This window comes from Lathyrus oleraceus, chromosome 5 (assembly GCF_024323335.1).
Source record: "Lathyrus oleraceus cultivar Zhongwan6 chromosome 5, CAAS_Psat_ZW6_1.0, whole genome shotgun sequence".
NCBI classification, from domain to species: Eukaryota; Viridiplantae; Streptophyta; class Magnoliopsida; order Fabales; family Fabaceae; genus Lathyrus; species Lathyrus oleraceus.
The window spans coordinates 177103985-177120619 of record NC_066583.1 but is presented as its reverse complement, the minus strand read 5'-3'; the positions used below and the strand labels follow the sequence as shown (position 1 = coordinate 177120619).

At 36.4% G+C, this 16635-nt stretch overlaps 1 protein-coding gene across 1 annotated transcript; it reads right to left on the bottom strand.

The window, feature by feature from the left end:
- Window positions 1-3613: 3613 nt before the first annotated feature.
- LOC127081567 (probable 6-phosphogluconolactonase 4, chloroplastic) lies at window positions 3614-8155 on the bottom strand. The gene is made up of 3 exons (XM_051021813.1): window positions 7662-8155; window positions 7411-7546; window positions 3614-4315 (listed from the first exon to the last, which is right to left on the bottom strand). Exons 1-3 carry the CDS (start codon window positions 7985-7987, stop codon window positions 3848-3850), a joined length of 930 nt encoding a protein of 309 aa, XP_050877770.1. The 5' UTR covers window positions 7988-8155; the 3' UTR covers window positions 3614-3847.
- Window positions 8156-16635: the final 8480 nt, after the last annotated feature.

Genomic DNA, 16635 nt, shown 5'->3' with positions numbered 1-16635 from the left:
CCGTAACTTATTAGAACAATGCATGTTATGTTTTTTATGGTTATTTAGATGAAGATTTAAAAATATTATGTGTCATGTTATGTGATAAAATTTAAACCATACAATCGATATGCGAAATATGACATATATAAATTTAGATGGTCCCAAAAATGACATATATAAATAAAATCGAAATACACGATAAAGTAGCATGAAGTGAAAATAAAATACAATCCATAATAAATCCAAATTATAACTACTATATACTACTGCACTACTGTGTATGTCACACAACATCTCTTCTGCCTCGTCGGGCTTCGGTACCCCTTATCCTCTTGCGTTGTCTACGGTACATCAATGTCTCTCGTGCCTCTGTCATGATGACATATAGGACCTGCCTCACATCAGCCCTATCAGGGAAGATACCTCTGTCAATGTCTGTCTGCACAATCTCCAATATACTATGATATTTAGACAAGACATCTTCAGCATGATCTAACTATGTTTGCTCCTCCTCTAGTATCTCCTAATGAACTGGCCTCGGTGGATCTCCTAGAGCAGACTGCATCATATACGAATGTGACACCTTGAAGAACCATCTGATGTACCTGTCGATGTAGCTTCAACCACTCTCAGCTATGGTACTTTGTGCCTCCTCCGATATCAGATGACTCTCATAATCATTAAATATTGCATCCAACTGTCTACATGTCAAAGCAGGAGAAATAGAGACAACAGGGTGTCTGGTAATGGTCTGAGTGTAGCTGAACTACCGCATCACACACTCATGCAGATGAGGAGCAATGAGATGTGATCCACAAGCCAACCATTCTGAGTATAACATTATGTTGTCAAATGGTCGCGTCTCACGGTGATCAACATAGTTGTTGAAGTGCATGTCCTCGGTAACCAAGCGACTAAGATACACTTTGAACGACTATATCGCTTGATTCCCTCTAGGCGAGTAAAATGCAGTGGCACGTAGCATATCCTTAGTGTAAGTCGGTACACCCGCTCAGTCGGAGATGCGCGGGAAATGTTGGAGGATCAAGCCTGAAAAGTTTGGAACACACGAATCATCAATAATGACGTTGTAAAGATGAAATGAAAAATGACACAAAAACATTAAAAGATCAATAAATATTATCGTCATTAGTGTGATGTTGTTTGTGACCTGGTTCATCTTCCACCTACAGCTCTCTGATAACTTTGAGTACAAGTAGACTAAACAAGTGGCCCCAAGTTGTACTCATGGATCCGCTCGAAATCCTCGAAGTACTGTAGGTAGACGACATTTGTATAAGTGGCACTCTTGTCCATAAAAATCGTAGTACCAACCAAATATAACAGGTATGATCTCATAACATACGCTCTATGGAGCCCCACTTGATCGTCATCACCTCTAGCCTGCTCTGCTCTCTAAAGCTCATATGAATATACCTTTTTCAAGAATTCGAACCTAACATGAGCCCTTATGGTTCTCTCAATCTCCGTCAACGCAGCCTCTGGGTCAACTCATATATAGTTTACCATCAACTTCAGTGCCTCGTATTTGCTAATCCTCCCGTGATCTAGAAGTTTTCCCCTGATCGAAAGATGCAGCAAACACGACACTTCATCGAGTGTGATAGACATCTCACCAAGCAAGAGACTAAATGACGAGGTCCTAGTGTGCCATATCTCCACGAATGCATTAAGCATCATGTGTTTGATTGTAGTATAACCGGTCATGCACAAGTGTTTCATCCCAGATATGGAGAAAACTACTTGAAACCAATCCAATCCTCATTCGGCTCAGGCAAGCCAGTAATCTTTCGCCAGTGGTTAATAAACTTCAACAGATCACGGTCCTGTAGGAAAATAAATCAATGTCAGAAACTTGTAACATAATAGTAAACGTAAATTTAAAATAATGAATTCAACTGATGTTACCTCTCTGTCCCAGATATGTCTGGCAGTATGGTCTGGATACAGAAGCAGTAGTGACAACTCTATAATGCCTCCTCCAAATGCTTTAGGTGGCTTTGTCTCATCATCCTCAGTAGTCTCACCATACAGAGGTGACATTGGCTCAGTAGCATCAACAGCCGAAGGTGGCACTGGCTCAGAAGCATCATTTGTCGGTGGTGGCATTAGTGCCTCTGCATGGCTAGAGTGAACAGAAGCCTCAGAAACCTAACTCTTCTCCTACCGCGCTATTGCATGTTGTGCAATCCTCATGTGTCTCAGTCTATCGTGTCTATCAACCATAATGCATGTAAGTAAGTCAGGCAGTTAATGCAAGCAAGCAACACTACAAGCAAGAAAAACAAACTGTTAATTTTTGGAGATGCATCTCCGATTACGGGGAAACTTAAACGTTAAAAAGTTTCAGAGATAATCTCCAAAATTTTCTGTCTCTTCAGGTCCGTCAATGACAGTAATTCAAACATGCAAACCCCAAAAATAATTGTTTGATCATCATTTTCAGCCAACAAACATGTTTTACAGTATGTCTAAACTATCATTTATGCAACTTCTACTCATTTCTTACCTTAATCATCGATTTTTACTCATTTACTTTCTGGTGCGATTTAAGCTCCAATATCTTCTGGAGATGCATCTCCGAAATAAATTTGAAGATACATCTCCGAAATATTTTAAGGTTAAGTCAGAATTGAATGCGTTCGGAGATTTATCTCCAAAATTTATGAGCATTTTAGTATTTTTCATATGGTGCTTGAGTAATATATAAGATGCATTAAATTCTTTTCTATTTTAAATATGTGAGTGTGCCTCTTATCTTAAATAGACAAATGTTCGACGATATATCATAAAACAATCGGGAAATCAAAAAACAAGAATCACAATGAAAAATATTATTCATGGTATTTAGATTGTGAAAGAAAATAAGATGCCTAAAAATATATTAAAAGAATGATAAAAAATTTGATGGAACGAAAAACAAGAAAGAAACTTGAAAACGTCTTCCTTCAAAGAAAATAGAATGCCTAAAAATAGATTAAAAAGATGATAAAAAAATTTGATGGAAGGAAAAACAAGAAAGAAACTTGTAAACTTCTTCCTTTTAAGTGGTTGAATGGAAAAATAAATAAAAATATGCTAAAAACATGCTAAAGGATAATTATGCCCTTTAAATGTTTTTGTATAAGAGGACAAACACTTTTGTGGTTTGAAATCAAGACCTTTATAAGTGAAGCAAGGTTAGGAGATTTAAACCAACATGTTTTGATTTACAATGGAATGAACTATTTAATCTTTCAATTATCACACTTTCTTTCTCCAATTTGATCTTTACATTATAAAAAATATAAAAATCCTTAAACAATTAGTAATCAATTAAATTACTCTACCAAACTTTTAAAATATAAATATAGGAGAGTGGATGATGATAGTTCAGAGACGATTTAAATGATTAAAAATAGTTTAATACTTATTAAAATTATATAATTGAGGGAACAAATTGAATAGATGATGATAGTTTATAGATCAAATTAAGGGTTTATTTTATAATAAGTACTTAGTTTCAAGTTATGTTACTCTATTTTCTCATAGCATGTTGGTTTAAGTGACCAAACTTGAGTGGAGTAAGTTTGCAGTCTAACTCTGGTTTAGTTGAAACGAAAATGGAAGATGAGGAGGAGGGTATGTTACTTCCCATTAATGGAAATTTTGAACCAAAATAACAACTTCACATTGCACTCTTTCATTACTTTATCCTCTTATTGCTACAAAGACCTCTCTCCACTCTACAGTGTTAACTAGTATCACTTGAGTTGAGATATGGGAGATTCAGTACTAGTTATGTCTGATCTATTACACAAACTCCTTATTGCAAAAATAAACTTAACTGGCTCAGCTTTGGGATCTACAGCTTTGATGCTGCACCTTGGTCTAAGAACCATTTCAACTCCCCTTCAGGTGAAACCAATGCAGCAGGAAGCTTATTATCAGCCGTTTCAGAACCACGCAGCGCAGAGTGAACTGCATCTGCTTTCCCGGTACCAGTCACCACAAGTGCGATGTACGCGGAAGCGTTGATCACGGGAAAGGTAAATGTTATTCTCTCTGGTGGTGGTTTTGGGGAGTCGGTAATGGAGGTAACCCATTTCTTATTCTCATGCACAAGAGGGTGCCCTGGGAACAAAGAAGCAACGTGCCCATCAGGGCCCATGCCAAGCAACATGAGATCAAATTTTGGAAATCCACTGGTTGATGATGATGTTATCACATTGCTATTGACCAAGTGTTTGACACATGTCTCGTAATCATCAGCTGCTCCTTCAGCTGAAAGGGCGTCATTGATTGCATAAACATTGCCGGGTGGAATGGGGACCTGCCAAGATAATTGTGATGAGAGTACCAACAGGTTAGAAAGACAAAAAATATTTTAATAGAAGAATACCCTGGTCATGCATGCAGCCACTTTAAAGATTATACATAAATAAAAATCTTAGCATATAACTTGATACTAACAGCAATTAATTCCCCTCTAGCCTCATTTTATAGGAATGAGCAATACACTCACACTTGTCAATATAAAACCATCTTATCCAACAAAGGGGTTCATTCGCCTGATCATCTATACACAATAGTGTCTCCTTGAAATGCTTGTAGTCGTCCATTCACTTCACCATTAAAATTAATGTTATTTTTTGGTTTGCAATAGCATTATAACACTAACCAATTCCAGTTTGATATTGATCTCTCTGAATACGAGTAACAGCTACACCACCCGCACCCATGGAGTCTCTCATAACTCAAACATTTGTCCTCTGAAGGGCATACCACTGCCCCCCAACATCTTGTGGGTCACTTCAATAAGAAGTTAAGAACATGCCCAAACTGATAATGTTACAGTAAAATATCTATTCGCCTTTTCTCAAATTTTCCTAACAAATGCTTCAGCGTTGGTTTTATGTATTTTTAATGAAATATAAGCTTGCCAGCAAATTTTGGCTGGAAAGCTAGTGCTTCAGCATTCACGGAACAAACTTTAGGTTCGTTTACGCATACCCAATGCATTAGGAACTCGAGAATTGGATTCCAAAACAATAACAATTTATTTAAGAAATAGGAGAGAATCTCTCCTCCAAGGGTTTCCCCTTCACAATAGAGAATATTCCGTACACAAATACAAATATCCAAAGATGCTCTCCATCCTTGGTGTTCTCGTAACTACTACAATATATGTTATTCTATATCCTAATACGGGTGCTTAAGCCTTAAGAATTGGGAAGCAAATGCTTGACCACTGGCTGCAAAAAATGATATTTGCTTTGCAGTGCCCCCCGTGCATGAGCACCACCAGTAAAATCTCACCAAGTGTAGTAGTGGCTTTTAATAGAAGAAGGAAAGAAGCTGAAAGTACACTTTGCATATACGGGGCACTTGAAGTACGGGTTAGGATCTTGTCCATCCTCAAAATGGAGAGGATCCCAACTCCTGAAGTGCACCTTCTGAGCTTGATTGAGGAAGCTTGAAGGTTTAACCTACTACTCATCATCAATGGACTTCCTCACTTCATCTTTTTCTATTTTCATCTCTTTGCCATATTTTCAATCCCAATTAAATCTCTTGTTAGAGTGTTGTAGTTCACTTTGGATTATGTAATGAATGCTTCATTTTTTAATCTATCCCATTCTCTTAAGATTTGAGAAGTGTTCTTGTTTAATGCTTCTTTAGTGTAGCTAGCCATGAATTGATTGTGGATTTATAGTAGAGTTGGAAAAATTGACTATAATCCAAATCTAAGAGGTTCTTCTATTGATGATATGATATCTAAAAATATATTTAGTAATTTGAGTTGGTTTTGCTGAAGTCCTATTGTTTGACCATTGCTTTTGCTCATTAAAAAGAACAAAAGAATTGGTGGGTTCATTTGGTTAAAAGATGATTAATTAACCAAGGAATTTGTGGTCTGTTTGGTTGGAGGGAATGGATGGGAGGGAAGGGGAGGAGGGATTACTTTAAGTTTTAGTAGTTTGGTTCAATTTTGGCTCCCCTCCTAAATGGGGAATTGGAGGAGAGTGAATAATTGCATGTTTTTAGACTTAAATAGCCTTATAATTAATGTGATCTTAAATATTTAAAGGGTAAAAAGTAATTTCATACAATCACTCCCTTCCCCTGGTCGAACCAAAAAGAGTTTTTTAAAATCTCTCCCCTTCCCTCTCCTCCCCTCTCTTCCATAAAAATCCTTCCCCTCCGTTCCATAAAAATCCCTCCACTTCATTGAACCAAAATAAGGTGGGGTTAAAAGAAGTGCCAAAGGCTGATGAAACTATCTCAAACTGGTTGATACCTGCACACCACGCCTCTTAACTTTTAGTGAGGAAAAGTATGAAATAAGCTTAGTAGAAGTAAAGAATGAATGAAAGTCTGTCAGAAAGTATCCATTCAGCAATGGAAAGATTTAGAAGATTCAACCTTCAAATCTGAAGCTAGAGACTAGATCAAAATTTATCTAGGGTACATAGCAAGGTTTGGATGCAGTCATAGCAAAAATTCTGTGAAATCCTTTAAAAAATACTCAAACTGTTATTCTATTGCATCTTGTTCTGTTTTTTTGTCAGTGGCTCAGTGCTGTCTAATTTTCTTTTAGATTTAATTCTAAAAACGTTCCTTCAATCTGTGGACGTGGTGGTCAAACTCCAGACCCCGCCTAAGATCGTCTGAGTATAGGAAAATCGTGACATCGTAATACACAGATTGTAAGAAGCCCATCATGTGAAACAAGCCCTATAATTGAGACCCTTTCTCTAAACCCTAAAACTCAAACTTCATCTTCTCCAAAATGCATGCAGCTTCTTCTCCCGCTGCCCCCCAACTGTGTCTGCTGCACCTCTGCACTTTCCCGCCTCATCCATCACCTCTTCTTTTCAAGTGAGGGTGGTGGCTAGTAAACAGGGTCATACAATTTTCCCTGCAAACTAGACCAAATGGGTCATTGACTGACACTGATCCTACGTGTTTGTTCGCCATGCCGCTCGCACCACCTCATCAAGAGATTTCAGTACCGCACCGCCGCAGTGAATGGAGGATGTCAAGTGAGATCCTACAATCTGTCTCGTGCGGCCAACAACCATTGCTCAAACCACAATCCACATCTAGTATCATCCACCTTGTCTTAAATTAGGGATTAGTGATTGATAACACTACTCATCCATCCCTTTCAACACTCTTATGAGTTGGTATACTTGCCAAAGTCTGTAATGGATCCTCACATGCAGATTGCTTTTACCTAAGTACCACTCACACTTCAGATTGAATACAAGTTTGACGTCTACCATGTGTTGGTGTTAGACGATGACAGAATAGAGATCTATGTGGTTACATTCTATCAGTTCTAGGTTCTCAAACTATTACTAATGTCTCTGTCTTTATGCTTTAATACACAAGGCCTAAAAATGATGAAAAAACAGAAGATACCTTGGAGAGAAAGCCATCAAAAGCAAGCTTATAGTTACTATCTTCATGATCCTTTGGTACAACTCTCTCATCCACCCAAAACACATGCCATTTACCCCATTCAATAGAATCAACATACGGAGGCTCCAACAATTTCCTAAAATCACACATTTTCACCACAAAATCACCATAAAGACAACATGAATCTAATTCAAATCAATTCAATTAATCATCATCAATAATCAATAACAACAGTGAAAGAAGATACTCACTGAAGATAATTGATCAAAGAGCCACCAGACAAGCAAACAGTGAAAGCCCCTCTTTGTTGAGTAAACTTATTGGAGAGATCAGCGACGTATTTAGCCAGAGAAACAGCTAGTGCCTCTTTCTCGAATACCTCAACTTCAACCGCCATTGAAGATTTCACAGCCTCGCAGATAAATCTCTTGCTGGATTTGGTGCTGAGCCCTTTGAATCTGAGGGGTTTAAAGGAGAATCGAGTGGAAGATTGATGTGAGTTTGTGTTTGAAAGAGATACCGATGGGGTTTGCGGAGTGTTGAGACGCAAGGTGGAGTGGGTGTAAGTGTAGGCCATGTTCCGCGTGTGTCTTGTTCTTATAAGTGGGAGTCAAATCAAAAGGAACACGTTCTCGCTTGTTTGTTCACCAACCCAATTTCAAAAGAGTCAAGTGTTGTGTTGGTGCATTTTCATGATTTTATTCTATTGCTTTTCGATACACCCAACCAAAGGGTGATTTCAATCATCATAAAATAAAATAAAAAAGGTGATTTCAAACAAAGACCAAAACAAAATTTGTTCTTATTAAGCTGGGTCACTCTTCTCATTTTTATTTAGAAATTGAGAAGTACAATTGTGAATCGTGAATTTTTAGATATTAATATACAAATTTAGTGTATATATATATATATATAATTACTTCTTTTTACTCGTATAACATTGTGTGCGGGTCAAACGCGGCAGATTCAATTAGGAAAAATTCAATATAGAATTTCAGGAAGTAAGACGGATGATCAGGTGGAACCTTGTTAGAAAGTCGACCGTATAATTCTAGTTGCCCAAGCAACGTTTGACGTTAGATCTGATTGAACGTATTTTCGTATCACAACAGGTTAAACGAATATGATTTCAACAACATGTTATATATAAACCCTAACATGTATCTCACTCTCACTTTTAAACTACACATCTCTAAATTCAGTGAGTTGTCCATTGAAATGTTAACCTTGTATTTGAACCTCATGTCGCCGTATCGGAAGAGCTCTTTCTCCCAACATCTCAATTTTTTTCGTTCCACCATGAAATAATGGCATTATCTTTGGAAAATAACTTTTTGTTCTCTCGAAATTCCATATCGAATTCATCTAATTATGAAAGTCACGTTTCCTCGGTGACGACCCCTCCCGATCAGTAATGACAATCTTCGATTCATAAACCATATGTGATGTCACTGCATCAACCTCAAAAGCGTCAACAAATTTCATTATTTCTTCAATTAACAAAGGATCATACAATAAGATAAAACTGCACAAAGGACCTATAAAATAGGACTATATTGAGATGTTGACGACGAATGAGAAAATGAAGAAAGAAAGACATATCCTACAATTTCAAGACAACAAAAGTTAGATGGGATTTCCAACACGACACTTTCGTTATTGGTGACTGCCACTGTGGATAACAATCGAATCTCCAAAATCCTTATCAACGATAAAAAATTATGTGACGTCATGTACGCCAAAATCTTCATAGGACTAGGGCTAGGAAAATAGGACCTAACACCATATGAAAATAAGAATCTTTAAGCGTTCAATGACTCTTTCGCTCGTCCTTGTGGTCCTAAAGAATTAGCACTTTCCTTTAGAATAAAGAGAAAATAGGACAATGAATATGTGTTTCTTGATGATACCTTGATAAAGTGTTTACAATTGCATCTTAGGAAGATCTTTCTTCGCAACACTAGACAATGTAACTTTCAATATACATCTAAAGATGAAATACCACAATATTTCAGTGAGCCAAGTATCATTATGACTGACTCGCATGAAGCATGCCAGATATATGAGATGAATACCTTGTCAGCATGTTCAGGCGAGTCCGACAATATAAAATGAGGATTGACCTGAGAAGTGCATCTCGGGGTTAGAGTCGACGAATTGTTAGGCTTATAGTTAAAAAAGAAGGGCGTACATGCAAACCCATAAAGTGTATAACAATTATCGAAATGGAGACTACAACTACACAGAAAAGGATAATGAAGTTGAACGGGATGCTTACAAACCTAAATAGGTTCATCTCGAGATCAACTCAACACGATTTGTCATTTTACAAATTACCGAGGAAAGAAGCACCTTTCAAGTGGACCCTAAAGTGCGATCATGTTTTTGTATCACTAATCATGAAGATGATCTCGGGATGAACCTATTTAGGCCAGCGGTTGGAAGACCATATTCCTCTACTTACTTGTATTTGTCGAAGGAGTTAGACATGTCTTGAACCGAGAAGATGACCCTGTTAAAGAACCAATATAATTCATATTTAAGGCATTGCATGGCCGAAAAAGCGCTACAATAAGATATATAAGATTGCATTAGCGTTAGTAACGGCCTTGAGAAAACAACATGTTACTTCCTGGTGTACAACATCATCGTTCAGAGAAATCATGTAACACCCCGAGTTTTCAATTAATTATTTAATTACTTTTATTTATTTAATTAAGTGATAAAATATTTTATGTGATTTATATGAATTATTTGGTGTTTGTTGAACTTTATTGGGAATTAATAAAATTTTATTTAATTAAAATAATAGAAAATATGAATTATGAGTGTGGGGTGGAAATTAGTATTTTTGTAAAAGTGGTGGGTTAAGGAGATAATTACTTATAATTAAGGGGGAGTTTTGAATTAAACAGATTAGTATTAGGTCATTTATGTAGAAAAAGTGAGGGGAATGGAGGTTTTTTTAGTGGAAAAAGTGTAAAAGAGGCAAGGAGTGGGAAACCTAAAGGGAGCTTTAGGAAGAGAAAATTATTGTCAAGACATTAGATTTGTTGTTGGAAATTAAGGTATGGGGGAAATTACTTTAACCTTTGTGTCAAATGCATGAAGGGTAGAGAATGATCGTCACCCTCCTCCAGGTTTTCTCATCTTTTTCACTATTGTTGAAGTTTATGTATTTTTGGAAAAAGTTGTGTGAAATCTGTGATAATTGTTGTGATTGTTATGAAATTTGTTCCATGTTTTATTGATGAATTTTGTGTATGATATATATGTGCAAATCTAAGTTTGGATGTTTATGTTCATGGGTTTTTGGTTTGGTAAACACGTTCTTATATTTAGAATGGATTGATAATTAAATGATGTTAGGATATGTAATATATGTGTTGTATGATGTTATAATTGTTATATAATTATAGTATATCGAATTTTAAGTGTTCTGGTTTTTACATAATCGAAATCAGAGGTTTAGAAGTTATCATATGATGAAAACGCAAAATTCTGCATTCTGCAGTGGTGACGGGCATCACCTTTGTTACGGTTCATCCGTCTTTGCATCGAACGAGCTGACAGTTGTCAACTTTGTGATGGTCCACTCGTCACGACAAGATTGATTTTGTTTAAATACGGTTTTTATCATAACTTGAGTTTTGTGACTCCATTATTTAGTTTTTGGTTGCTCTGTTCAGCAACACTAGGAACATGTTATTATCGTTGTTTGAGTTAATTGTTTTGGATTTATTTAAATTTAATCAAATAATTTATTTTGAAGAGATAATTTAAATCTTATGTTTATATTGAGTTCCATTGCAAGTTTTTAATTAACTTGAAAGTAGGGATGTCAACGAGGCATGGAATGTGCGGAGGACGTTTCCTCACTCCCCGCCCCACCCCATGATATTGTCCTCATCCCCATCCCCATCTCCGTTCCCCGCCACAGAAGAATATTATTCCCTATCCTCATCCCCACAAATCCCACGGAGAATCAGAGATCCACGGAGATTGAGTCTTAAAAAAATTCTATATTTTTCGATCAAAACGATGACACTAGTATTTTGTTATTTTTTCCTTTAAAAAAAGATATATTTTGCATATTTCTTTTTTTATAAATAAAAACATATCATGTATCAATAACAAAAAATTGTAAAAACACTTGTAGTTACATAACCACTAATTTACTAATTGAATGAAAAACAGGTTATTAATTGAAGTATAGTGAAGTTGAAGCGTAATAACCATATGCACAATGAACTGAGGAAAGTGGTTGTGATGATGATAATGATGGTGAGGACAAAGGAGATGAAGAATGGAACAAGCAAAGAGAATTAAGAAAAGAAGAATATGAGATGGTGTATACATTGTATGTAATGAGTTCACTTTTTTAGAAGGCATAGAGAATTGAGAAAAGAAGAAGAGGAAATAATATATTATACAATGAAAAAAATTATCCACTGATAACTCTTCATTTTCTAATATATTAGTTATTATTTTCATGAAAAGAAAACATGCAAAATTATATAATTATATATTATATATAAAAGTTAAATAATATGGCCATGGTCAGGGAATCTGCGGGGCAAAGGATACTTCCCTGATCCCCGTCCCGAAGTGTCGTCGGGGGAACTTTTCCCCCCATCCTCGTCCACATTGGAAAAAAATATCAGACTTCGGAGCTCCGCACAAATAATCCCCAGAGAGATCTCCATTAACATATGCAAATTGACATCCCTACTTGAAAGAGTATGTGTAACACCCCATTTTCTATCAAATTATTTTAGTTAAGTTATTTGTGAATTCTTTGTGATTTATATATATTTTATTTAATTATTGTGTGTGAATAGAAAAATAAGTGTGATATGAGTGTGTGACCATGAGGGGATAGTGTAAAGTGTAATTAAAAGTTGGTAGATTTTATTTAGAATTATTTTACTAATTAAAATAATACTCTAGTTGTATTATTTAAATAAAACAATGAGATAAAGGGAAAATAGGAGTTTGTAGAGATATTAAGGACAATGTGGGAATTAAGGGGGAAAAGGTGAGGGTAAGGTAGGAATATCCTAATGAGAAAATTAGACTTTTATTTGTAAAAGGAGTGTTAAGAGGAAAGAGTTTTATCAATACCTACAAAAAGTGAAGGTGAGCATGCGATGGCAGGTGTTGCATGTTTAAATTAAGTTTTACATGATCAATATGTTGTGTTTTGAGATGTGTAACATCTTACGTGTGAATGTTATGAGAAATATCTGATTTAATCATAATTATGCATTAGGGAAATAAGAATTTCATTAGTTGTATCATAGCAGGTTGGTCTTGCCGGCCAGGTTTTTGGAATGTTGTTTGTTCCCTAGTATGTAACATGTGTGTGAAGCATTGTCGATGCTTTTTCTAATCACGTGCTAGCACAAGCAGGATTTAAACAAATGGGGGATAAACTTATGCTTCTCTGAGGTGTTGTAGGTGTGAAGTGTTGGTTTAACGCTCCGCTGATTTCAGAGTGAAGGTGAGGGATAACCTGGATGTTGAGGCATCACCTATGCGGATAGAGGATCGGGAAGTGAAGTAGTTGTGTGGTAAATAGGTTACCTTGGTGAAGGTAGCTTGGAGAGGACCAGCTGAAGGAAATGTGACTTTTGAGTTAGATGAGGCTGTCGTATCCGACTATTTTGCTTAAGAAATTTTCGAGGGCAAAAATTATTTAAGTGGGAGAGAGTTGTAACACATTAGTTTTTATTAAATTATTTTAGTTAAGTTATTTGTGAATACTTATTGATTTATATGTGTTTTATGTAATTATTGTGTGTGAATAGATAAATAAGTGTGATGGGGGGTGACCGCGAGGAGAGAGTCTATAGAATAATTAGAAGTTGATAGATTTTATTTAGAATTATTTTACTAATTAAAATAATGCTCTAATTTTGTTATTTAAATAAAATAATGATATAATGGGAAAATAGGAGTTTGTAAAGATGGTGAAGATAGTGTGGGAATTAAGGGAAAAAGATGAGGGTAAGGTAGGAATATCCTAATGAGGAAATTAGACTTTTATTTTAAAAATATAGTTAAGAGGAAATAGTTTTATCAGTACATACAACAAGTAAAGGTGAGCATGCGATGACAGACGTTGCATGTTTATTTAAATTAAGTATTACACGATCAACAGGTGTGTGTTTCGAGATGTGTAACATCCTATATGTGAATGTTGTGAAAAACTTATGATTTAATTATCAGTATGCATTAGGGAAATAAGGTGTTACAAAATGCATGTTGTGAATGTGTGACACCTTTTTGAGAATAATATGGTTTATCTTTTTAAATTAAAGACTCAGGTTTTTTAGGGTATTACATAGTTGGTATCAGATCATGTTGGTTCATTCGACCTAGATTTTGTGAATTTGTTTATTTTCATGGCATTTGACATGTGTGTTAACGTCGTCGATGCTCGTTTTTTCCTAACTGCTTGCTAGCAGAATCCAAATTCAAATAAGTGGAGGAGGAACTTCTATTTCTCTGAGATGTTTCAGGTGTGGGGGTTTTAGATTTGATTGCAATAGTGCATTTTTATGAGGTTGTGTTGTTTCCAGAACCCGAAGAGAGTATGAATTTGAGATTCATGTCCGCTGGTCAGTTGAGATGTCTTTGAGGGTGGGCGATCAGGTGCTCGTGATGTTCGTTGCCTTGAGAGTATAAGGCGATGTTGTGGCTAGTGATATGCTTGTTGTGTGTGAGTTTCTTGATGTGTTTCTTGAGGACATTTGTGACTTGTTGTCGGAGCGAGAAGTTGAGTTCGCCATAGATTTAGTACTTAGTACTAGACATGTGTTGATGGTATCGTATAAGATAACTGCATCAAATTTGAGTGAGCTGAAGAAGTACTTAGAAGATTTGCTCGATAAGAAGTTTGTTTGACCTCGTGTTTCCTCGTGGGGAGCACCGGTGTTGTTGGTCAAGAAGAAAGACGGTAGCATGAGGTTACATGTTGATTATCGACAACTAAATAAGGTAACGATCAAGAACAAGTACCTTATTCCCATAATTGATGACCTTATGGATCAATTGGTTGGTGTTTGTGTGTTCAGCAAGATCGATTTGAGACTGGGCTATCATCATATTAGAGTGAAGGCTGAAGATATTCTAAAGACAGCGTTTATGACTCAATATGGTCACTATGAGTACTTAGTAATGTCATTCAATGTGTCTAATGCTCCAGGTGTGTTCATGGATTATATGAATAAGATTTTCCATCCTTACTTTGATCAGTTCGTGGTTGTGTTCATTGACGATAATTTAGAGTACTCCAAGTCAGATTAAGAGCGTATGGGACATCTGAGAGTGGTGTTACAGACTTTACAAGGGAAGAAGTTATATGCCAAGTTATCTAATTATAGGTTCAGGATGCCATAAGCGAGTTTTCTTAGTCATGTGATCTCTAGTGGTGGAATAGTAGTTGATCTGTCAAAGGTTGATGCGGTGTTGTAGTGGGTGACTCTAAAGTTTGTTTTAGAGATCAGGTGTTTTCTAGATTTGGATGGTTATTATGAAAGGTTTATTAAAGGTGTTTTGAAGTTAGCTTTGCCTTTGACTCAACTAAACTAAAAAGGAAAATCAAGATAAGGAGACTCGCTGGGGATATGAAAGATCACCATCCACTAGCGGGTTAGCATGTTACTTTCAAAGATGGGATAAGATGATTAACTACTTCTGTCACTTACACTGGCAGGCTGATCGACAAAGGATCGAATAAGAGATTCATAGAAAGTTAACTTGGAAAACTCTTAAAGAAAGTTACAGCTGATAAATCTATCACTGAGGTTAAATGGGGATTGGTTTAGATCATTTAAGACAATTATCCACTAGGAAAGATTTTAGAAAGGACTCACCAAGGAGAATGCTTGTTGGGTAAAACTTTCAAAGTAAACTCTATGGGGAGATTACTTACCGTGGGAAACCAACAAGAAGCTTGATGAGATAAAAAACTCAATGGAGAGTTGTAACCAATTTTGTTAGGGATTAGTCTGAACTTCCATGAGTTGTCACAAAGTTTTGGCCTATGTTATGCATGTATCTTTACATTGATGCATTTGGTGACACATGACATGCCTTTGGCCACCTGGCGTAGTACACCACATCCCTAGATATGATACACATGAATTTATGCATGAAATGTAAACGATTGATCAATGCATGTAATGGGTTAACGAATGTGTGCAAATGTAGATTGGATTTCAATGCAAATATGTTTGGTAGAGTTTGATTTTCTTTTGTTGGAAAGGGCCAAGCGAGGTTAAGCTTTTGAGATGTGTCAAGCAAGGTTGGACTTTTGAGATGCGCGACAAGCGGGGATGGAGTTTTGAGAGATGCGCCAATCAAGAATGAACCTTGAACCTTTAAATGATTGAGTAACAAGCAGTGTTGGGCTTTTGGTTGCAGATGTTTGATTTTACTGCTTGTGTTATAAGGCTTTTCGATGATGTCAGATTCATGCTATGGGGCATGCCAGATGAATGAGATGATATGTATGATTTGATGCTAGAGCAATTCAAATATGATTAATGCAAGGGAAATGATTTAAATTCCCCTTTTATGCGGTGGCTTGAAGTTTTCAGAAAGTGCCCACGTGGTGGTAATAGAAGGATTCTTTTGCAACAAGGTTTCTTGTTGAGGGAAAATGTTTGATGGGAGATGGTTCTAGCATGATATCTCGATACTCATTTCAAAATTGATTGTTGCTAGTGTATTGCAGGATTTTCTTAAACACTTGGAAATATGGAGAGAACTCAATTCCATCATTTATGTAGCTTATCGTGCTCTAGTTTGTTGGGTCTTTGAATTTTTCTGCCTCAAAGTGAGTTTTGAAACAACTTGTCGTAATATGATCTTAAGACGGCTTACCCTAATATCTTGAATCTTGAAGCAGTCTTCAATACAATTACCTTGACACGACTTTCCCTAATATTTTGAATCTTGAAGTAGTCAGTCATACGACGACCTTAAGACTGAAGGAGAAGGGCGATCCAAAATGCAGCAGAATTTAAAATTTCTCCTTTAATGATCCTTACGAATGGGCATGATCAATGATAGAATCGTTACCTCTTGTGGCGATCACGAACGTTAAACGATGACAACGCCTTTACTCAGTCCACACGAATAGATTCCTTCAATCTCAGTGCTAGCTGCTACGAATGAAGGCTTTAAGTGAGTGAGAGAGAGAGAGAGAGAGAGAGA